The sequence below is a fragment of the Loxodonta africana genome, chromosome 1 (genome assembly GCF_030014295.1).
Source record: "Loxodonta africana isolate mLoxAfr1 chromosome 1, mLoxAfr1.hap2, whole genome shotgun sequence".
NCBI lineage: Eukaryota > Metazoa > Chordata > Mammalia > Proboscidea > Elephantidae > Loxodonta > Loxodonta africana.
This window is the reverse complement of record NC_087342.1, coordinates 124,488,645-124,513,468: the sequence shown is the minus strand read 5'-3', so window position 1 is coordinate 124,513,468 and position 24,824 is coordinate 124,488,645. Positions and strand designations below refer to the sequence as shown.

At 36.8% G+C, this 24,824-nt stretch overlaps 1 protein-coding gene across 5 annotated transcripts in view; it reads right to left on the bottom strand.

The window, feature by feature from the left end:
• PHF3 (PHD finger protein 3) overlaps positions 1–24,824 on the bottom strand; it is a 97,004-nt gene that overhangs the window by 63,018 nt on the left and 9,162 nt on the right. For 3 of the 5 annotated variants that reach the window (XM_064287752.1, XM_064287745.1, XM_003404406.4), the window contains exon 2: positions 23,083–23,351. The exons of 1 other annotated variant lie outside the window; for it this stretch is intronic. In XM_064287752.1, coding sequence (XP_064143822.1) covers positions 23,083–23,326 — 244 coding nt within the window. In that variant the 5' untranslated portion in view covers positions 23,327–23,351. Of the gene's footprint in view, positions 1–23,082; positions 23,352–24,824 lie in introns of those variants that run through there. One more of the 5 variants, XM_064287759.1, reaches the window with a different exon arrangement.

Here is a 24,824-nt window from a genome sequence, read left to right as displayed (position 1 = left end):
AATACTTGTATGCAAGCATTGGTGCATGCTCAAAAATATCTTACTGAGAAGTATAAACCAAAAAAAACCCCAAATCCAGTGCCGTCGAGTCGATTCCGACTCATAGCGACCCTATAGGACAGAGAACTGCCCCACAGAGTTTCCAAGGAGCGCCTGGCAGATTCGAACTGCCAACCCTTTGGTTAGCAGCCATAGCACTTAACCACTATGCCACCAGGGTTTCCACTGATAAGTATATACAGCCAAAAAATGTTTGGAGACTATTATTACCTTAATGGAATGAAGCCTCAGATTCAAGTAGCAATGTTGAGCCCCCCCCACACATCCTTCAGTGTTCCTCTAGAATTTATTATATGAGCATATGATCATGCTCTACAAACAGACACCTGAATTTTATAAACTGAGGCCCAAGTTCCATTAGTTGGGGGCTGGGGATAGATGTGCAGTCTAGAAAAGTCCAGTGAAGTAAGATCAACTCTGAAAACAAGCCAAGTATTCAAACCTCCCCCCCTCCCCAGGAAGAGCTAGAGTTCACTCACCAAGAATGAGGTACTAAGCCCGGCCTTTTCTACAGAGTGAACTACAGAAACTGAGCTTTACACTGTTAGCTGTTACCCAATATCCATTCAGCCATTCTTACACATTCATTAGAATTTCTGCATTTTAGTTGGGTAAGCAGTCACCCAAAATAGTGACTACACTTTCCAATCTACTTTACCACTAAATATAGCCACTGTCTAAGCTATGGTCAATGGGATATAAGGTAAAATGACATATGCAACTTTAAAGATACGATCTTAAAGAAGGAAGGCATGTCTTCTTTTTCCCTTTTTTCACTGACTGAAATCCACATTAGATAGCTGGAGGAGCCATCTCAAATTATGAGGTAAATCTGTAAATAGTGGCCATACATGGTACTGTAAGGTAGAAGGAGCTTGGGTCCTTGACGCAGTGGAGCTCCATACCAATTCTCAGTCACTTCTGAGCTATTACATGACAATAAATTTCTCACTTCATAGCACTATTTCTGGGGTTTTCTGTCACTCCCAACTGAACCTAATCCTCACTAAAATCAAGGTCAAAAATTTTGAGTCAAGATGACCCAGTGAGTCACAGGACCCATGAGAACCAAATCCATGACAGTAACAGAGAGCAGGAAAAGAAAGAGGTCTAAAATAGGGAAGGAAGTTCTGGGGTCCAGTCAGGAAGTTGAGGAAATGGGAAATGGGCAGCTAGAGATTGAGGATGCCTAGGTCTAGGATTTGGGGAAATCCAAGTAACAAGACTTTCCTACTTCTCTAACAATAGGGTTCTGCCACTGTCCCAAAATTATGAAAGTTTGTTCCTCTGGCTGACAGGTACACCCCACCTCTAGGATAGGGAACGTGGGGCAGGGCTAGAGTCTGAGAACAAAGTAATCTCTCTCCTGGGCAGTGGTCAGTCTAATCCTCCAGAAAAAAACCAGCCACATCCATCCTTAAGATCACCTATAAAACCTGCAGATAATCTTACATTTTTTAAATCAGAATTCATGTTTAGTTAAAATTCTGAATATACAGCAGAGTACTCCACTCCTAGGTATACATACTCTCTCTACTAGAATAAACAGACATATATGCACACCTATGTTCACTCACAATAGCACAAAAGATGGAAACAATCTCATAGCCCACGAATGGATAAAAGGTTAAACAAAATACGGTATATACCTACAATGGAATAATGCTCAGCCATGAAGAAAAATGAGTTTACAAATCATATTAGAACATGAGTGAACCTGGAAGGCTTTGTGTGAAACAAAGTAAGTCTATCACACACACACAAAAAAAATTAGGATAGTGCACTTACGAAAATAGCTCATGGGGAGAGGGGGTGCAGTTGGCAAACAAACGAAGAAGGCATGTGTTATCTGCATAAAAATACAAGTATTTTCTTGGTTTGAAAACAGGGTCATGGTCTCATAGGACAATTCAGTCAATTAGCATAATACAGTTCTTCTTTCTAGTTTGGTGAGTAGTGTCTGGGGTCTTAAAAGCTTATGAGCAACCATCTAAGATACAACCACTGGCCTCTATTCCACTGGAGTAAAAGAGGAGGAAACCCAAGAATCAAGAAGAAACAAGACTACAGGACTGTCTCCATGAACCGCTGCCTCCTCTACCCTGAGACCGGAAAAACTAGGTGGTGCCCGGCTATCACTACCAAACGTTCAGATCAGGGACACAACAGACAGATCCTCACAGAAAGGGAGAAGCCTTCAAATTTTTAAAGAATCCGGACTTACTGGACCCACTGAGACCAGATAAATACCTGAGACTATCGTTCTAAGATATTCTTTAAACACTGAAACAAAATTGTCCCCCGAAGCCACCTTTTAATTAAATAGCAGGTTAGCTCAAAAGTTAAAAAAAAAAAAAAAAGTCAAGACTGTCACCCTTGAGTACTGATCTCTTTTCAAAAAAGTATCTATGAGATCAAGCAGACAACAGTTACTCTCAAGCATAGATGAGGAGTTTGGGCGGCAGTGAAACTAAGTTAATGGGAATGAAACAACTAGAAAGGAAATAATGAGAATGTTGACACAATATGAAGAACGTAACCAATGTCAGTGAACATTATGTGTAGAAATTGAATGGCAGCATGTTTTGCTTTGCATATTTTCACCAAAAATGCAATAAAATATTTTTAAAATATGGCAGAATAAAGAGCTTAGAGATTTTATCATTTTTTGTTCTACTGGAAGTGAAAAACTTAAGAATTAAAGCCATATGGTTAACTAGACAAAGGAAAAGAAGATCAAAACCAAGGTCAAGAAAATGTTTGCTCCTGGGTCCTTGATTTTCTTTATACCAAATTATTTTTAAATTTCAAACCATAATAATTCACTATTTTACAGATTAAAAAGCTGTTCATGAACCATCTCAAAGTTAATTAATAAATAAGCCAAATATCAACTTTTGCATATCTACTATACAATATCAGTCTATGATTTTAAGAAATAAGTACACATTTGATCAAGCTAGTTCTAAATCAAACAATGATCAAATTACAGAATCCTACTCTATCAAATTACAAAGTCATAGAATTGTGAGGTCTTTCTGTCCATTATTCACAGTGCCATAAAACGTTTTTACTTCACTATCTGAATATACTTTACCAAATTACGAAGTCACAGAATTTTGAGGTCTTTCTGCCCATTATTCACAGTGCCATAAACTTTTTTACTTCACTATCAGAATCTACTCAATGGCAACCAAAAACATGTTAAAATATATAAATGTACAATAACTGCAGAATCATTTGTATTAGAACACATTCTCTTTTAATAATAAGAATAGTTTTGAAACTGTTAGGGTTATCAACCATGTTTAAATTAGTGCATACTAATTAATGTAACAGGATAACTTGCTTAAATTCTGAGCTGAGATCAGAGTATAAAGATAAATTTTGATTACAGATTTAGTTAAGCAGTTAATTCTGGGGAATTTTTTGAGGATAAAGAGTAAGGCTACAAGGAATTCAGCTTAGAAGAAAGAGGCAGAAAGTGATGGTGAGAAAATGCATACAATACCACAGAACAATGAACATACATATTTCAAAATGTACCAGAACAAAGGATTTAAAAACACTTCCCTTTCACATCTCTGCATAAAATCAGGACCCAGAAGCCAAGCTTATTCTTCTAAATCAGCTAAATTTGAGTTAAAAAAGGATTTGAAAGCGACTCTGAAAATTTGACCATTCTCAGTCTTTCTTAATGGGAAAAGTGGCTAAAACAATGGACTTCAGAGCATACCAAGGATCGTAAAGACAGCACCGGACCTAGAAATGTTTCCTTTTGTTGTATGTGAGTTGCCATGAGTTGGAGCCAACTTGACAGCAACCAACGATGACATAAAACGATAATTATCCATGCCAAAATTATCTTCATTTATGTCTGAAACTATGAGACTTCTCCTGTCCATTATGCATTAGAAAAAAACTCCAAAATCATTTTTTAAGGAAAATTTTGCTTCACATTAATACACTGAAAATCTGGTATGAGAAATTATATCCAAGACAGGTTGTTTGATGGCTAACCTAACATCTACCTGGGATTAGGTCAGACCATTATATTGGTCCCTGTAACACTGCTTATACTGGGATACACACTGAGGGATATTAGAAGAAAAAACCCTATGTTCATTTAAGTACGCTGTTGAGAATTTATTAGTATTACTATTGCATCACATATGATGATAAAACTGTGGATGAAATTTTTTTCTAGTTTTAGTGTCATAAATAGTTTTTCTTTTCTTGAGCATTTCTTTGTTTTACCTTTAGAAAACTTTAAATTTTTTACCGTGGAATGTTTTCCTCTTCACAATGACTGCTAGAAATATGAGAACCAAAGCTGGGCTCCACCTGCAGCATGCATTTTATTTACTATCTTAATTCCTGGTCCACCACCATCCCATCCGGCCCTACTTTTTCCTTTCCTTGTGTTTTTTTCTCCAGTCAAAACTTACTGAATACCTACTATGTGCTAGGCTCTATTTTAAACACTTGGAGAATATCAGTTAACAATATATAGACAGCAACAGGAATTAGCTATTGCACTATACATGTGGAGATAAATTGTTTATTTTAATGTTTAATAAATTAATTATTAATGTTTAATAATTACAGTGCTTATGAGTAAGGTCCCATGAATCCTTCGTGGAATCAAACAGATTTGCCCAAAACTATGAAAGGTCTTAGATTTTACCCTTGCAAACTAACAAGCTACCCTGTTAGTGTTTCATGGATGGTGGCAGAAGATATGAGACCACTGGGTCAAAGGCAAAGAATTCTGTCAGTCATGGCACAGCAAGCAGCATGATCATGCTATGTTGGTTCCCCTTGCTCCTCAGATTCCATACGGACAATGCCAGCTGATACAGTGGGATAAGATAAAGAGGAGGAACGCTGAATGTGGGGAATTTACTGCTTTTAGAGTTAGCAGTAAGCAAGTCTGCCTTTTGCCTGGGGTAGGGAGTGGGAAGTAAACATTACAGTAGAACTGCCCCATAGAGTTTCCAAGGAGCGCCTGGCGGATTTGAACTGCCCACCTCTTGGTTAGCAGTCGTAGCACTTAACCACTATACCACCAGGGTTTCCATTAGAGAAATGCAAATCAAAACTACACTGAAATACCATCTCACCCCAACAAAACCAAAAAGAAAAACCAAACCCAGTATCATCAAGTCGATTCCGACTCATAGCGACCCTATAGGACAGACTAGAACTGCCCCATGGAGTTTCCAAGGAGCGCCTGGCGGATTCGAACTGCCGACCCTTTGGTTAGCAGTTGTAGCACTTAACCACTACGCCACCAGGATTTCCCACCCCAACAAGGTTAGCATTAATCCAAAAAACACAAAATAAATGTTGGAGAGGTTGAGGAGAGACTGGAACACTTATACACTGCTGGTGGGAATGTAAAATGGTACAATTACTTTGGAAATCAATTTGGCGCTTCTGTAGAAAGTTAGAACTACCATACGATCCGGCAATCTCACTCCTTGGCATATATCCTAGAGAAATAAGAGCCCTCACGTGAATTGATATATGCACACCCATGTTCACTGCAGCACTGTTTACAATAGCGAAAAGATGGAAACAGCCTAGGTACCCATCAATGGATGAATGGTTCAACAAATTATGGTACATTCACACAATGGACTACTATGCAATGATAAAGAACAACGAATCATGAAACATCTCACAACACGGATGAATCTGGAAGGAATTACACTGAATGAAATTAGTCACAAAAGGACAAATAATGTATGAGACCACTGTTGTAAGAACTGAAGAAAAGGTTTAAACAAAGAAAACATTCTTTGATGATTATGAGGGTGGGGAGGGAGGTAGAAGGTATTCACTAACTAAATGTAGACAAGAATTATTTTAAGTGAAGGGAAGGACAACACACAATACAGGGGAAGTCAGCACAACTGGACTAAACCAAAAGCTAAGAAGTTTCCTGAATACAACCAAACACTTCAAGGGACATAGTAGAAGGGCCAGAGGTCTGGGGACCATGGTTTCAGGGGACATCTAGGTCAACTGGTATAACAAATTTTATTCAGAAAATGTTTCTGCATCCCACTTTGGTGAGTGGTGTCTGGCATCTTAAAAGCTAGCAAGCGGCCATCTAAGATGCATCAACCCACTTGGAGCAAAGGAGAATGAAGAACACCAAAGATATAAGGAAAATATGAGCCCAAGAGACAGAAAGGACCACATAAACCAGAGATTCCATTAGCTTGAGACTGGGAGAACTAGATGGTGCCCGGCTATTACCAATGACTGCTCTGACAGGGAACAGAACAGAGAGTCCCTGATGGAGTGGGAGAAAAGGGGGGTACAGAACTCAAATTCTAGGAAAAAGGCCACACTTTACGGTCTGACTGAGACTGGAGGGACCTTGGAGGTCATGGCCCCTGGACTGTTAGCCCAAAACTAAAACCATTCCTGAAGCCAACTCTTCAGAAAAAAATTAGGCTGGACTGTAAGACATAAAATAATACTTGTAAGGACTGTGCTTCTTAGCTCAAGTAGATACATGAGACTATATGGGCAGCTCTTGTCCAGAGGTGAGACGAGAAGGCACAAAGGGACAGAAGCTGGCTGAATGGACACGGGAAATCCAGGGTGGAAAGGAGGAGTTTGCTGTCACATTACAAGGAGGGCAACAAGGGTCACATAACAATGTGTGTATAAATTTTTATATAAGAAACTAATTTGAACTGTAAACTTTCACATAAAGCACAATAAAAAAAGGAAAATAAAAAAATGCTATTTTGAACTTGGAGTTGATTTAAGATTTTTGGTATGACGTGATGGGGTGAATGTGTTTTGCATGCAGCAAGGACATGAATTTTTGAAGGGCAAAGGGTAGAATGTTATATTTTGTATGAGAAACTGACCTGAATTGTAATCTTTTATTTAAAGCACAATAAAAAAAAAAAAAAAAAAGAGTTGTCAGAACCTTGTATTCTTGGCATAGCCAACGAGAATGTGCAGGGATGTTCAAAGCCTATGATGGCCCTCTCCAACAAGTATAATTAAAAAAAAAAAAAAGTCTTATTAACATGTACAAAAATTAAGAAAAACTATTTCTATACTAAGCTTTAAGCTCCATGAAAACAGTCACCAAGTTTTGTTTTATTCAGCATTGTATATTCACTGCCTGGCACAAAACAGACATTCAATAAATTGGTAAAGCCAAAAGCAACTCATTTTTAACAGAAGTTCAAGTTAATGATCATTCTTCAGCCGAGGAGGATATAGAATTTTTTTCTTATATCTAACTGAATTTCATCCTGAATACCAACTTTACCTAATAAGGAAGGTTTCAAGTAGCTTAAAGTACATTTCTACCTGCTGACACTAATTAAAGACACATCATGAGAGCACCTTTCTAGTCTTAATGACTGACTAAATCACTGATCTTTGCCTGTCTCCCTCTAAAACTCCTTGGTCTGTAACTGCCATTTCTGACATTCATAAATCTCTCCTACAGACGTACATACTCTTTCACAGGGCAACTATTCCCTTTGTTTTATTTAAAAACAGAATTAAAAAAAATTCTTCATCATAATTTTGCTGACCATGAAGCCAAATGAAATTTGAAAACCAGTTTACAGCACTGGTCTAAACTCATGTGCTTGAAGCAGGAAGACTTAGAATCCACTACAGTCAAAAAACTACAATTTACTTATTAGTGATCTTGGGAAACTAACCACTCTTGAAACTTCAAGTTACTCAACTCCATAATGGGATTAATAACAATAGCTACAGCTCTTCATGTTTTTGCAGAGATTTAATGAGATAATACTGGCAATATATTTTTGTACAGTATTTGGTACATTAACATCCATGATAGTAGCTATTTCATCGCCTTCTTTCATATATAATCAGTTGTGAAAATGGAGTTAACAGATTTTTCAAGCTGCCTCTGCCTGCAAACGCTCCTTAAGTCCATTTTCTTAAAATCCTGATATTAAAACTAGTTTCATGACAACATATATAAACTAGTGATAATAAGTCAAAGATTAACTTATCATGTTAAGAGTCTGGTATCTTACAAGCTCTGAGAAGTTTGTTAATAGCTTTATTACTGACACAAAACTAGGAATTAAGACTTACTCTTACTAGAACAGTGACGAATCTGTGAAACATTTCATAACATGGAGGAACCTGGAAGGCATTATGCTGAGCGAAATCAGTCAGAGGCAAAAGGACAAATATTCTATAAGACCACTATTATAAGATCTTGAGAAATAGTATAAACTGAGAAGAACACATACTTTTGTGGTTACGAGGGGGGGAGGGAGGGAGAGGGTTTTTTACTGATTAATTAGTAGATAAGAACTGCTTTAGGTGAAGGGAAGGACAACACTCAATACATGGAAGGTCAGCTCAATTGGACTGGACCAAAAGCAAAGAAGTTTCCGGGATAAAATGAATGCTTCAAAGGTCAGAGGAGCAAGGGCGGGGGTTTGGGAACCATGCTCTAAGGGGACTTCTAAGCCAACTGGCAAAATAATTCTGTTATGAAAACATTCTGCATCCCACTTTGAAATGTGGTGTCTGGGGTCTTAAATGCTAACAAGTGGCCATCTAAGATGCATCAATTGCTCTCAACCCACCTGGAGCAAAGGAGAATGAAGAACACCAAGGTCACACGACAACTAAGAGCCCAAGGGACAGAAAGGGCCACATGAACCAGAGACCTACATTATCCTGAGACCAGAACTAGTTGGTGCCCGGCCACAATCGATGACTGCCCTGACAGGGAGCACAACAGAGAACCCCTGAGGGAGCAGGAGAGCAGTGGGATGCAGACCCCAAATTCTCATAAAAAGACCAGACTTAATGGTCTGACTGTAACTAGAGGAATCCTGGCGGTCATGGTCCCCAAACCTTCTGTTGGCACAGGACAGGAACCATTCCCGAAGACAACTCATCAGACATGAAAGGGACTGGACAGTGGATAGGAGAGAGATGCTGAAGAAGAGTGAGCTAATTATATCAGGTGGACACTTGAGACTGTGTTGGCATCTCCTGTCTGGAGGGGGGATGGGAGGATAGAGAGAGTTGGAAGCTGGCAAAATTGTCACGAAAGGAGAGACTGGAAGGGCTGACTCATTAGGGGGAGAGCAAGTGGGAGTAAGGAGTAATATGTATATAAACTTATATGTGACAGACTGACTTGATTTGTTAATGTTCACTTGAAGCTCAATAAAAGTTAATAAAAAAAAAAAAAAGACTTACTCTTACTAATGGATGAAGAACTCTTTATAAGAAACAAACACAATCTGATCATGGAAAACGCAAACAATTCACATGGTAAAACTCAACACTGAAAGTGCAATATAATAATGGACAGGGCTCTAAAATCCTTAAGAATTACCGAGTACCAGAAATTTTATACAGATTATGATTTAACTAAGGAGCCCTGCTGGACCTACAGTTCAGTGCTTGGCTGCTAACGGAAAGGTGGGCCATGCGAACCTAACCAGCAGTTTTGCGTGAGAAACAACTGGCAATGGCTCCCATAAAGATTACAGCCTAGAAAATCCTATGAGGGCAATCCCACTATCATATGGGGTTACTATTGAGTGGAAATAGACTCATGGGCATCTAATAAAAACAATGATTTAACTAAGAGAATCACTGGTTCCATCTGGCAGTATCTGCATAGCTTTTATCTCCTCTCCCCACCATGATTCTATTGAAACAAAAATAAAGTAAAAAAAGGTAAAAGTACATAACAATAAAGAGAACAAGAAGGAATCCCAAAAGCAGATGAGATATTTTAACACATTTCTGGAAGATGAAAAGAGAACTAATAAAAGAAATTAATGAAACAGCATGAAAAAAACCACAGTCTAGAGTCAAAAGCTGCTGCAGCTTAAGAGAGAGCCACCCTGACCAACAAACTCTTAGTCTCCAGAAACTGAATGATATAGAACAGAGAAGTAATGAGCAAGTCTAGAAATAAGGAATTAACTGAAGGCCTGAATACTGACCGTCATTGCAGTACCCAACAAAGACTACAGCCGAGCACTAAAGCCCAAGCAAGAAAATACTTTCTTAACCTTAAACAGAAACTGGATGAACTAAATGGAGGAAATAAGGCAGTTAATACCTAATGATAAGGTGCTTCTTACCTTATTATCTTATTAAGAGGTTCCCCAAAATAGTTGCAGGGTAGCTATCTAAAGCTCACTTACCCTCTAGTAAAATTTGACATATTGTTCTGTGCCCTTGGGTGAATTTTAACTCATACTGACCCTATATGACAGAGTAGAACTGCCCTATAGGGTTTCCTAGGCTGTAATCTCTACAGTAGCAGATCTCCAGGTCTTTTCTCCCACGGCTGTGTGGGTTCAAAATCCCAATCTTTCAGTTAGCAGCCGAGTACTTAACCACTGTACCACCAGGGCTCCCTAAAACTTGACATAAATTTCCTATTCCCCCCATTTTAAACATCAATAATAAAAAACAATCAGAGATGAAGAGAGAGCCTGCAACACTACAGGAAAAAAATCAAGAAATAGAAAAACAAGCCCCAAAGGAAACAAAGATAATTCAGACTACGGAATATACTCAAGCATATCCGTGACAACAGAATGCTATTAAAAAATGGTGTGAATAAAGAGAGCACAAAAAAAGTTCTTAGAATATAGTAATTGCCAAAATTGAATATTCAAAGAAATGGAAAATATGGACAATGAATCTCTAAGAGGTATAAAGCAAAGAGATGAAAAAGGTGAAAGAAACAGTTAAGAAACATGGGGAAGTAATCCAGAAAGGCCAACATCTAACTAACAAGAGTTTTCAGGAAAAAACACAAGAAAATTTTCCAGATCTGAAGGGATCACTCTGGAAATTGAAAAGGTCCAAGTCCCTAGCAAAAATAAATGAAAAACTAAAACCACTGTAAAATGTCAAGAATACCAAAAGGTAAGGGAGAAGATCCTAAAAGTGGAAGCAAGGCCACCTAACAATGCAACAAGACTCAAATAAGAATCAGGTAATTTTTTTTTTTTTTTAACCCATCAGCAGTATTAGATTCTTGAAGACTAAAAATGAAATGCCTTCTCCATAGAACATATACAAATGGTCAATAACCACATAAAAAGATGCTCAGTATCATTAATCATCAGAAAAAAGCAAATCAAAAATATAATCAGAAGGCAGAGCAAGGTGGTGAAGTGAGCAGACACTCCCATTTACTTCCCCAGCAACTAACCTACTGAACAATGAATAAAACAAGCACAGACTGAGATCTGCCAGATGGCAGCTGAGTTGTTGGAGACCTGGGGTGAGTCCAGAAGAGAGGGAGAGGAGGAGCAGGGGCAGCAGAAGCTGGCAGAACCTACCTGCTAACATCTGGAACACTCATTCATAGCAGTCATTTTGGGATGGGGCTGGGCAACACCCTCAACAGGGAACACAAAAAGAGAGCTAACCTAGGGAAGCTGTAGCCCAATTTTATAAGGCGGTGCAGATTGGTCGTGAAAGTCCACGGGACGCGCAATTGGGAAAGGGTGAAGGGAGGCTGTGGCACTGCAAGGGTGCTGTTGAATTTCACTGAGCCCCAAGACAGACAAGCACTAAGACTAGTAAGAGCTATAATGGTACCAGAGTGAGGTGACTACTCAGACAGAGGAGCAACACAGGGAAATGGCTGGCTCCCTGACCAGAGCAGGACACCAGGGGAGAGTCTGGGCAGAGGCGCCTGTGAGGGAAAGACACAGAGAGTCCCCCACCCACGCCACAGGGAAGTCGATCCCCATCGTTTGTCAGCATTTATGATCAGGTAAATCAATCCCTGCCCCCCTAGACGCGGGTACTGAATGCCAGAGACAAGCATCCAAAACTCCTGAATTGGCACTGAAATAAACCTAGGGAAAAGAGTGTCCTCAGAAGATGCCAGGTCCACTGCCACTGGGCTGATTCTGACTCGTGAAGACTCTGTAGGGCAGAGTGGAGCTGCCCCATGGGGTTTCCAGGGCTGTCAGTCTTTATGGAGGCAGCTTGGCGAATCTTCCTCCTGCGATGCAGCTGGTGGGCGCAGGCCCCGGCTTTCTGGTTGGCAGCTGGACGCTTGGCTATGGAACGACCAGGGCACCCAATCAGAAAATTTTCCCACAAAAACCAAAATAAAAAATCTAAAATTAAGAAGATGTAACAAAATGGCCGAAGTTCTTCAACAAAAAAAGTACAACACAAAAACCACAGAGAAGGACCAATCAAAAGCAGAACATGAAGAAGAGAAAATTTCTCCTATGGAGGCCAGACTAACAACAAATCCAAAATTTTCAGACTACAGTGCTAAATATGTTTAAAAAAGGCAAAAAGCACACAGAAAACGAACTAGCAAAGATAAGAAAACAAATGGAGGAACAAAATGAGACTCAACAAGGAAATGAAAACAAAAAACCAGAACTACTGAAACTGAAGAGCAAAGCTACTCAATTAGAAAAAGCAAGAGAGAACACTCAACAATAGAGCCAGACAAAAGATAGAATAAATGAACTAGAAGAAAATAACTGAACTTATCAAGTCTCAAGAGAAAAGAACAAAAAGTGGACAAATGTAAATGGAAATAAGGGATTCAATTAAGAAATCTAAGATTAGAATTATTGGACACCTACAGCACCATGACAATACAGGCATAGAAGCAATTTTCCAGGAGACAGAAATTTCTCAGACCTGAAGAGAGAGCAAAGCCTGCAAATACAGGAAGCTACATGAAGCCCATTTAGAAGCAACACAAAAAAATCAACTCCACGCCATATCCTAATAAAATTCTTCAAAACCAAAGACAAGGGAAAAATTCTGAAAGCAGCAAGAGAAAAACACAATGTAACATACCAAGGGTATTTCGTAAGAATCAATGCAGATTTTTCGCCAAAAACTATAGAGGCCAGAAGACAATGGTGTGACACATAAAATACTGAATGAAAACAATTGCCAACCAAGAATTCTTTACCCAGCAAAGCTGTCATTCAAAAATAAGAGGAAATCAAAACGTTCCCAAACAAACAGAAGCTCCAGGAATTTGCCACTGCCAGACCAGCTTTCTGGAACCTGGTGGTTGGTAAAATGGTTAAGAGCTCAGCTGTTAATCAAAAGGTCAGCAATTCAAACCCACCAGCTGCTCCTTGGATACCCTATGGGGCAGTTCTACTCTGATCTGTAGGGTCACTACGAGTCGGAATCGACTCAATGGCAACGGGGCAACGGGGAGACCAGCTTTCTTATTATTAAAGGTAGTACTCCAAACAGAAAGGCAAGAACATTAAATAATCATATCTAACCCACTAAAACCAAACCCACTGCCGTCGAGTCGATTCCGACTCATAGTGACCCTAGAGGACAGAGTAGAACTGCCCCATAGAGTTTCCAAGGAGCACCTGGCAGGTGTGAACTGCCGACCTCTTGGTTAGCAGCTGTAGCATTTAACCACTACGCCACCAGTGTTTCCCTACACATGGGAAAAAATAATTAAAAAAACAATATCGTTATCTCCAAAAATCCCAACGACATGGGTAACCATAAGGATCAAGCATGTATTTTCAGGGAATAAACTAATTAAATTCCACAAACAAGTTAGTAAGAAATAAATACAAACTAAATATATCAAATACAAGGTATATAGTAATGTCAATGAAGAAACAGCAACAGAAATGGGTGAACAAGGAGCATATCAGGAATAGATTTATTATGTTAAGGTTATACATTCATATGTTAAGCACTGTTGCAATTGTAAGTTCTACAATGTAACATATGTGGCAACCACTAAGAAATCACTAAGGAAAAACATTCCAAAGAAAACAAAGAAAGCAAAAATGCTCATCACAAGAAATCAGCCAAATACAAACAGAAACAGAAAAATCAGAATTGAAACAAAGATACAAAACACTCAAAAAATAGCAAAATTAGTGAAATAGACACTGTGTTTTCACTAATAACCTTAAATGTAAATGGTCTAAACACTCCGTGCAAAAAAGGCAGGGTGGCAGAATGGATAAAAACATCCATCCTTTTGCTGTCTACAAGAAACACACCTTAGACACAAGGACACAAACAGACTGAAAATAAAAGGATGGAAAAAAATATTCCATGCAACCAGTACACAAAAAAGTGCAGGAGTGGTCATACTGATAGCAGGTAAAACAGAATTTAAATCAAAACCTTTATAAGAGATAAAGAAGGATATTACATAATAATAAAAAGGTCAATCCAGCAAGAGAACAAAATAATTATAAATATATATATGCACCTAAAAGCAATGCTCCAAAATACATGAAACAAATACTAACGTGAAAGGAGAAACAGACAACTCCACATAACAGACAGAACATCTAAAAAGAATACTAACGACACTGAGAACTTAAGTAAAACTGTATATATATGTACATATATGTACACACACATACATAGAACACTCCACCCAGCATCAGAAGAATACACATTATTCTCCAATGCACATGGATCATTTTCCAGACCATATTCTAGAAAAAAACAAGTCTCAACAAATTTATAAAGACCGAAACCATACAAACCATTTTCTCTGACCTTAATAGTATGAAGCTGGAAATCAAAAACAGGGAAAAAATAAACACATGGAAACTAAACAATACACTACTAAAAAGCTATTGGGTCATAGAAGAAATCAAAAGTGAACTTAAAAAAATTTCTAAAATCAAATGAAAATGAAAACACAATGTATCAAAACCTTTGGGACACAGCAAAAGCAGTACTTAGAGGCAAATTTATAGCAATAAATGCCATTAACATTAGTTAACAAAAAAGATCTAAAATCATTAACTGAAACCAACAATTTGAATAAAGAGAAGAACAAAAAGAAGCCAAAAGCTAACATAAAAAAGGAAATAATAAAGATCAGGGCAGAAATAAATGAAATAGAAAAACAACAGAAACAATCAACAAAATCACAAGTTACTTCTTTGAAAGGATCAATGAAACTGACAAATCACTGGCTAGACTGACAAAAGAAAAAACCAGAAGAGGCAATCAAGTTGATTCCAACTCACAGCAACCATACAGGACAGAGTACAACTGCTCCACAGGGTTTCCAAGGAGCGCCTTGTGGATTTGAACTGCCGGCCTTTTGGTAAGCAGCCTAACTCTTAACCACTACTCCACCAGGGTTTCCAAGTAACCAAATCAGGAAATGAACCTGGTGACATTACAACTGATCCAACAGAGATAAAGCCCACAACTGTTTACTATAAAAAACTGTACTCCAACAAATTTGAAAACCTAGGTAAAATGGCCAAGTTCTTATGGCATAGTGGTTAAGAGCTATGGCTGCTAACCAAAAGGTTGGTAGTGTGAAACCACCAGGCGCTCCTTGGAAACCCTATGGGGGCACTTGTACTCTGTCCTATAGGGTCGCTATGAGTTGGAATCGACTCGACAGCGATGGTTTTTTGTTTGTTTGTTTACCCAGACTAACACGGAGGTAGAAAATTTTAACAGATCAATTACAAAAGTAGAGATTAAAGATGTCATCAAAAAACTGCCATAAAGAATTGCTCAGGACCAGATGGCTACACTGGAGAATTCTACTGAGCATTCAGAGAAGAGTTGACACCAATCCTATTCAATCTCTTCAAAAACAAAGAATAGGAATACTACCGAGCTTTTTCTAAGAAGCCAGCATAACCTTGCAGACCAATATCCCCTTATGAACATAGATGCAAAAATTTTCAAACAGAATTCTAACCAATGGACTTCAGCGACATATCAAAAAAATCGTGCACCATGATCAAGTAGAATTCACAGCAGGATTACAAGGCTGGTTCAACATTAGAAAATCAATCAATATAACCCACCACATAAATAAAACAAAGGAAAAGAACCATATGATCATATCAATTCATGTGGAAAAGACATTTGATAAAATTCAACACCCTTTCCTGATAAATACTCTCAGCAAAATAGGAAGAGAAGGAAAATTTCTCAACATAATTAATGGCATGCATGCAAAACCAACAGCCAACATTATACTCAACAAAGAAGGCTGAGAACTTTCCCTTTGAGAACAGGAACAAGACAAGGACACCCATTATCACCACTCTTATTCAGTACTGTACTGGAAGTCCTAGCTAGAGCAATAAGAAATAAAAGGTATCCAAATCAGAAAGGAATGAGTAAAACTATCTCTACTTGCAGATGACATAATCCTATACACAGAAGACCCTAAAGATCCCACAAGAAAACTGCTAGAACTAATAGAAGAATTTAGCAATGTTGCAGGGTACAAGACCAACATACAAAAACCAGGTGGGTTCTTCTACATTAGCCAAAATTATTTTGAAAAATAAATCAAGGACACAATACCATTTACAAGAGCCCCCAAATCAATAAAACACCTACCAACTGACCTAACCAAGGATATGGTGAAAATCATAAAACACTACCACAAGAGACTAAGAGAGATCTACAAAAAAGGAAAGACATCCCATGCTCATCTATTGAAAGACTTATTTAATACAGTGAAAATGTCTATTCTACCTAAAACGATCTACAGATACAATGCAATCCTGATACAAATCCCAACAACTGAAATGGAAAAACTAATGACCAACTTTATATGGAAAGGAAAGAAACCAAAAAAAAAAAAAAAGCCAAAGCAATACTGAAGAAAAAGAGCAAAGCAGGAGGTCTCACACTTCCCAATATCAAAACATACTATACAGCCACTATTATCAAAAGAGCCTGGTATTGGTTCAACAACAGACGCATACACCAGTGGAACAGAGTTGAGAACTCAGAAATAAACCTAGCCATCTACGGACAACTGATTTTGAACAAGGGGTCCAAGTCCATTCAGTGAGGAAAAGCAGTCTCTTAATAAACAGTGCCAGCAAAACTGGATATAGACCTGCGGAAAAATGAAACAAGACCCATACCTCACACCATACACAAAAACTAATTCAAAATAGATCAAATACCTGAATGCTAAACCTAAAACCATAAAATTCCTGGGAGAAAACTATAGGACTTAACTGTTTGCAAAAAATAGGATAACAAACATTACAACAAATGCACGAATAGAATAAGGCAAAATAGATAAATGGGACTTCAGAAAAATTAAAAACTTATGCTCATCAAAAGATTTTATCAGAAGAGTAAATAGACAACCTACAGACTGCGAAAAAATCTTTGGAAAGAACGTATCTGGCAAGGGTCTAATGATCTCTAAAATCTACAGAAAACTGCAACAACTCAACAACAAGACAATCCAATCACAAAACGGGCAAAAGACACGAATAAAACCTTCACCAAAGAGGACATCCAAGCAGCCAACAAACATATGAAGATGTTCACAATCATTAGCCATTAGAGAGATGCAATCAAAGCTACAATGATACCCCATCTTAAAAAAAAAAAAATTACCCAGCTAAAATACCACTGAAAAACAACAACAGGTAACAACAAAAGTTTGTGAGGATGTAGAGAGATTAGAAACCTTATCCATTGCTGGTGGGACTGTAGAATGGTATGACCACTATGGAAAACGGTATGATGCTTTCTCAGAAAAACAGAAATAGAACTACCCTATGATCCAGCAATCCCACTTCTAGGTATATACACAACTCACTGCAGCCGAGTCAATTCCAACTCACAGCAACCCTGCAAGACAGAGTAAAACTGCCTCACAGGGTTTCCAAGGCTATAAATCTTTAGGGAAGCAGACTGTCACAGCTTTCCTCTGCAGAGCTGCTGGTGGGTTCAAACTGCTGACCTTTGGGTTAGCACCCAAGGGCTTAACCACTGCATCACCAAAGTTCCTTGGTATATACGCTAGAGACCTAAAAATAACACGAACAGGCATATACATACCTATGTTCATTGTTGCTTTATTCACAATATCAAATAAATGGAAACAAGCAGTGCCCATCAACAGATGAATGCACGAGCAAATCATGGTACATACATACAATGGAATACCATGCTACCATAAAAAAGAGTGGAGTCTGGGAAACATATTGTAACCTGGATGGACCTAGAGGGCATAATGCTAAGTGAAATAAGTCAAGTATATAAGGAAAAACATTGTACAGTGAAGATGAGAATAGATAAAGAGACCCATGTTCATTGGTGGTTACCAGGGAAAAAGAGGAGAAAGTATACTTCAGATCATAGAGACTTGTTATTTTTTGTGATGGGGAAAAGTGGCACTAAATGTGGTGGCACTTAACACACCACAACCGAAGTAAAAATGAGTGTGAGCAAAAAAAAAAAAAAAAAAAAAAAAGGAGGCGGCAGCAAGGAGGGGCAGGGAAGCTAGATCAATGGCAACAGGATAAACAGAATGCAAAATGAGAATGCTGACACGTGAAAACTGTAACTAATGTCACAGAAAAATCTGTATAAAAACTGTTACATGGGAACTTAATTTGCTGTCTAAACTTTTCACTTAAAACACAATAAAATATTTTTTGAAATATATACAATTGGATGCACCTAGGATGGTGATTACCAGAAAAACAAAAAATAACAAATTGTTGGTGAAGATGTGGAGAAACTGGAACCCTTGTGCATTGCTGGCAGGAATGTAAAATGCAGCTGCTGTGGGAAACTGCAGTTTCTCAAAATTAAACACATAATTGCCATATGACCCAGCAATTCTACTCTAGCTATATATTCAAAAAACCTGAAAGCAGAGACTCACACAGATAACTTGTACACCAATGTTCACAGCAGCATAATTCATAATAGCTAAAAGGTGGAAACAATTCAAGTGTTTATCAGCAGATAAAGGGATACACAAAATGAGGTATCATCCACACAGAGGGTAATTATTTAACCATAAAAAGAAATAAAGTTCTGATGCATGCTACAACATAGATGAATCCTGAAAACATTATGTTAAGTGAAATCCGACAGACATAAAAGGACGAATATGATCTCATTTATGTGAAATATTTAGAACAGACAAATGCACAGACAAAAAGTTCTGAGTGGCTACCAGGAGCTGAGATGAGAGGAAAATAGGTAGTTATGGCTTAAGGGGTCTGAGTTTCTGTTTAAGTGATGAAAAACCTCTGGAAATAGATAGTAGAGATGACTGTACAACATGGTCAATGTAAATTAATGTCCCTGAATTGTACACCTAGCAATAGTTAAAATGGCAAAATGTGTGTTATATTTTCCAATTAAAAAAAAAAGTTAAACATTCTCGTGACAATAAACAAAATAAATCACACTATTGCTAAGAACTTGTAAAATCAGTCTTAACATGTATTACAATACTTTGCTCAGAAGAAAAGCAGCACAAGCTAAAAATGTTTAAACAACATTGCTTGATGTCACATGATTGTCAATGGCATTCCCAATAGGAAAGCTAGCAAACACTTTGTTTTACATTTGGAGGGGGGGACACTTAAGTACATAATGCGAATTGACTCTTAGCAAATACACAGGATACCTGTTTAAGAGTTCAATGACTTTTCGATATGCTTAATTTCTGAAAACCATGCAACAGAAGGTTTTTTGCTTATTTAACTTAGCGAATGATGATTCTGTAAGTCATGATGCAGCCTGGAAAAGACACCTTGGGGTTCACTGAAGGAAGCAGTAGGTGCTCTAAATACCTATGTATCTACAGTTTGTCTGCCTTGAAGGTTTTAAGGAGCTGTAGAAATACATAGTAAACAAACAAACAGATCAAATTATAGCCATAGAATACCTTCTTTCCAATGTACTGTGTAAAGAAATGGATCATAAATACAAGATGTGTTTCACAATCACAAATCACAGCTGTCAATGTAAAAGGGGAACATGTTTGTGAAATGACAGATTAAAATAAACATTTGTTCATACCACTGATAATACCAATAAACACAATTTTGATGATTTTGAGCATATTCCTCAAGTGATATATGTAACAATATATTCAGTATCTTGAACCTATTACTTGGGAAAATATTTTTTAACTTTTCTCAGAATACCAGTAATTGGCTTGATCACCAAGATCAAACATTTCCCCAAAACATAATGCTTTTCCTCACTTACTAGAGTTTAAAAAAAAAAGCAAGGATGTATTACTATAAATCATGCCCAAACACTGCAGTTACAGAAAGAAATACTTTATAGAGTCAAAAGTTTCAAAGAAAAGATCAGGAATCTACTGGTTGCTATCTCTCAAAATTAAACAGATTCCCAACTTCTGTACATCTGACAGCACTAAAAGTAAATTCTCTTTGTTTATTTTTATAATTTTTAATGCTACAATTTTTGGAGGTAGTTGAAATATAAAGCTAGCTACTTTTTTTTTTTTTTACTCAATTATGTCAGCCAAAAAAATGGTCTTTAACAACTACAGCAAATCAAACTGATTCAGTACAGTAGAGAACAGGGCATAGCAGTTATTCTATTTGTTAATGTTAGCACTGTCAAACCAAGGTTACAAAATACCTACAATCTATAGCTTCAGCTGGTCTGGGGAATACAGACATCCTCAGTTCCCTGCTCAGCTTCAGCCAAGATAATTAGTAAAATTCTACAGAGCCAGGTACAAACATGTGGCTAAGACCTATGTAGTTTTTTTTTTTTTTTTTTAAATAACAAAAAGCTAAAGAGTTTGTGAATGGCTGAAAGTTGCAAAAGTTGATCATGTAAAGTTTTCATTAATAGTTATAATAAAATGTCTTCTTTGCAACTCTCTCAAATCTGAAATTTTGAAATAAAGTTAAATTTTTTTTTTCAAAAATGTTTTCCATTTTGCCATCATTATAAAATGTGTAGGCCTTTTAGTGAATCCAACATCCCAAAGGGCAAAAGGACCTCTGAAGCAATCAAGATCAATCTCCTGCCTGATGGCACAATGAAATCTAAACAATCCTAAACAGAAAAGCTTTATTATTTTAAATTTCTCCCACATACTCCCTTGAATATCCTAGAAACATATATACCACACATATATTAACATAAACAATTCTGCTACAGAACCAGATAATTGTAAAAAAAAAAAAAAAAATTTTTTTTTTTTATTGTAGCAAACAAATTTTAATACAAGGAAATGCAGGAAATAATTCTACTTCAATTCTTAAAAAAAAAGGTTTACGTTTAAAAACTAACAGAACTTTGAACAAGCGTTAATTAATCACACCTCAATTTTTTTTTCTAAGTATTTCAGTAAAGGTGCTCTAAGTCTTCTATTGGTAAAAGAAATCTTCACCAAAACTGAAGAGATTTTTCACATTAATAAAAACTTTTCATACTAAGAGAAATCAATTATTAAAAAAAAAAACACACAGCAGGCAGGAATACTGTAATTACTAAAGGGCTGGAATTTTACAAGAAGTCTAATGGGATGACACATAACGGGCCAATGCTAGGCCCAGTCTAACATCCTTGAGGATAACTGTATTTCCAACAGCAAGCACGTAAGTATTTGATAAGTGTTTTGTTGAATTTTGAATTTGTACTAAACCAGGCAACTGTGCATATAACCTAAAACTATCAAAAGTGCTTAGCAATAAAAAATATATCTACTGTACTGACACAGGCACCAAAGTCAAAAACTTGAACAATGCATACATAAAACAAAATTTAAAAAACTTCAAAACATTTAGAATACAACAAAAACAATGTAAACCTACGCAGTAACACAACACAATGTATATAATTCAAAGATATATCATTAGCAAGCAATTCAAAAGACCTCAATGTTAAGAAGCTGTTATAATGAAAAGAATTCCTAGTAGCCAAAGTGTTGAGGTCTTCAGGTACAATAATCTGACAAATTTAGGGGTGAGCAGCAGACCACCTATTTCAAACTTTAAGTATTACTATATTAAATTTAAAATATTAGGTAGAAAGTATTAAAAGGAAATGGAAAATACACTGAAAAACTGTAGAGCAAGACAAGTCTAGAATCATTGAAAAAACAGATCAACAGCACATAAACCTGTGAACTACTCTAGGGAACAGTGGGGGAAAGCCTTACTCCTCTATGTGAAATTGATTTTCCTTTATCTAATTTTAGTTTACGAAATAGGTAATTGCCCCGAAGCTTGCAGTAATTTTTCTTTGCCTTATAAAAGAAAACCTACCTGTTGTTCCACTTATTAATATAACTCCAAAATAACTTCTCATTAAAACTCATTTAGTCCTACAAAAAGTTACTATTCCCAGTCTTTTAGCTGCTTCAACTATAGATCCCAGAATACAGCTGTCCAATGGAAATATGATGTAAGCCATACGTAATTCAAAATTTTCAAGTAACTACTTTAAAACAGGTAAAAAGAAAAGATTTTATTTTACCAAATATATCCAAAATATCATTTCAATAGGTAATCAACATTTTTTAAATTGGTAAAAGTTTACATTCTTTTTTTATAATAAGTTTTCAAAATCCAACGTGCATTTTATAGCATATCTCAACTTGGATTAGCCACATTTTAAGCACTCAACAGTGATATGTGGTTAGTGATTACTGTACTGGACAGCACAGGTCTAGAGTTATTTGTCTGGGTTTTGAGATACATGTAATGAAATACCAAAGGATCTGGAATGGCATCAAACAATACATAAATGGAAAGAGCTGGGAGGGACACTAAGAAAGTGTCAATCACACAATTCATCCTTCTCCCTTGACTAGAGATAGGCCTCTACCTAGAGTGACAACATGTCCCAATTTGCCAGGCAATCCCTATTTGCCAGGAAGAGTCCCAATTTATACTCATTGTCAACCATAATTATTAACAGCACCCTTTAATTCTCAAAGTGTCTCATTTCAGATAATAAATTATGTGGTCATCCTGCCTATAACATTCTTAAATCCTACCTATAACATCCTTGAGGATACTGCTACACTCCCTGGAAGAAAATTTAGTTCAAATTCTAATTCTGATGCCTAGAAAAGCAGTACTAAATTCAAAGGGAAGACCCTAAATTTACTATCCTTATCATCACTTTAAAAAAAAAAAAAAAAAAAGCTGCTGAAAATTCCTTTTATTTTAAATTGCAGACTAAAAAAAAAAAAAAAGTAAGAATTACCTGTTGAACAAGGCATCTGGAAATTGGGATCATTGCTATCCAAAACAGGCAAACAGAACTGGTTACTTGCAGATCCTAGCATAGGATCCTTATCGCTGAGCATGTTCTTCAGCGAGTCCTCTAAGACATTTTGACTTGTACTAAAATCCTCACAGACTTCATTCTCCAGGTTGGATCCTAGAAATAGGGCATCATCTAAGTGTTCAGTAGGAATTAAATGATTAAATGTATCAACTATATCCATGAAGACTTCTGTGTGTCTTTCAGCCCTATAGAAAGACAAAAAAAATACCATAAGAAATAAAGCTATCAATTGAAAATCACCTAAAACCAAATTATTTTTAATACCTTTGAGTCTAAGAACACACTTAAGGTATTTCTGAATGTCTGATTAAAAAAAAAAAAAAAATTCCTCAGTTTTTAGAAAATACATTTGGAAATGTAAAACAAATCCTTACTAAATAATGTTTCTTTATAATGCATGTAGAATATCATTTTACCAGAAATCCTATTAAATGTTTACTTGCTTCATTATTTTTAAGGAAAAAAAGAAAAAAAAAAAACTTTGTATATCGGCCACTAATTTAACACATTTGAAAGAAATACATGGTTTAAACCATAAAAATCATGTTTTTAACCGTAACCTTTTCATAAATTAAAAATTAGACATTTCTTTTACAGTAAGTCCATATAAAAGAGCTAAAAATCAAATCATTTAAGTTATTTGTCCCATACCTATTAAAACTGTTAAGCAGCCTTGTTTTATTTACAAAGCATTTAAATTATTTAAAGAAAGATATTATATAGACACAGAAAGGGTTTTTTGGGGGGTGGGGGAAGAAAATGGAAAGCAGCTTATTAAACTCAACAAACCAGAACAACAACAAAAAAACTACACAAGCACACAAGGTGTGCATACACAATTTTTAAAACTGTAATGGTTACCAGTGTTGCTAAAATGCAAAACAGTATTAATGCCCATTTATCTACCAAAATTTTTTCAAAGAAACTGGCCTTCAATTCTTTTGCTTATAAAAATGGGGGAAGGGGAAGTTCAAAGACGCTCTACCGTTTATTGAGTATATATTATATGCTGGCACTATGCTAATAAGTATTTTGCTTATACTTATACCATTAAACGCCCCCCCCTCAAATTGCTGTTGAGCCCATTACGACTTCCAGTGACACCGTAGGACAGAGTAGAACTACCCCATAGGGTTTTCAAGTGTAAATCTTTAGGCAAGCAGACTGCCAAACCTCTGACCTTTCAATTAGAAGCTGAGTGTTTAACCACTAGCCCACCAGGGCTTCTTTTATATCATTTAGCCCCCAATAATAAATAAGGGTTTTTTTTTTGTTGTTGTTGTTGTTAATAAATAGGCTCTATCATTATACTTGCTTTACCAAGAAAAAAATACACTTAAAAGAGTTGAAATTTAAATGCCTTCCACAAGATCACAAAACAGATCCAAGATTCAAACATAGGTTTCAGGCTCCCCAGCCCATGCCCATAATTATTACCCTTTTAAAGTGAGCTAAGGAGCTGGGAAGATTTGACTCTTTAGAGCCTCTTCTTTAAAAGTAACTTTCCAAAAAAAAAAAGTAATTTTCCACATTATCAGTGATTGCCTTGAGCCAAGGATAAGAGAGGAATGAACTGCAAAGGGCAGGAGGATAATTTAGGGCTGATGGAAATGTTCTAAATCTTGATTCATCAGGCTGCTCTTATTAAATGAATGCAA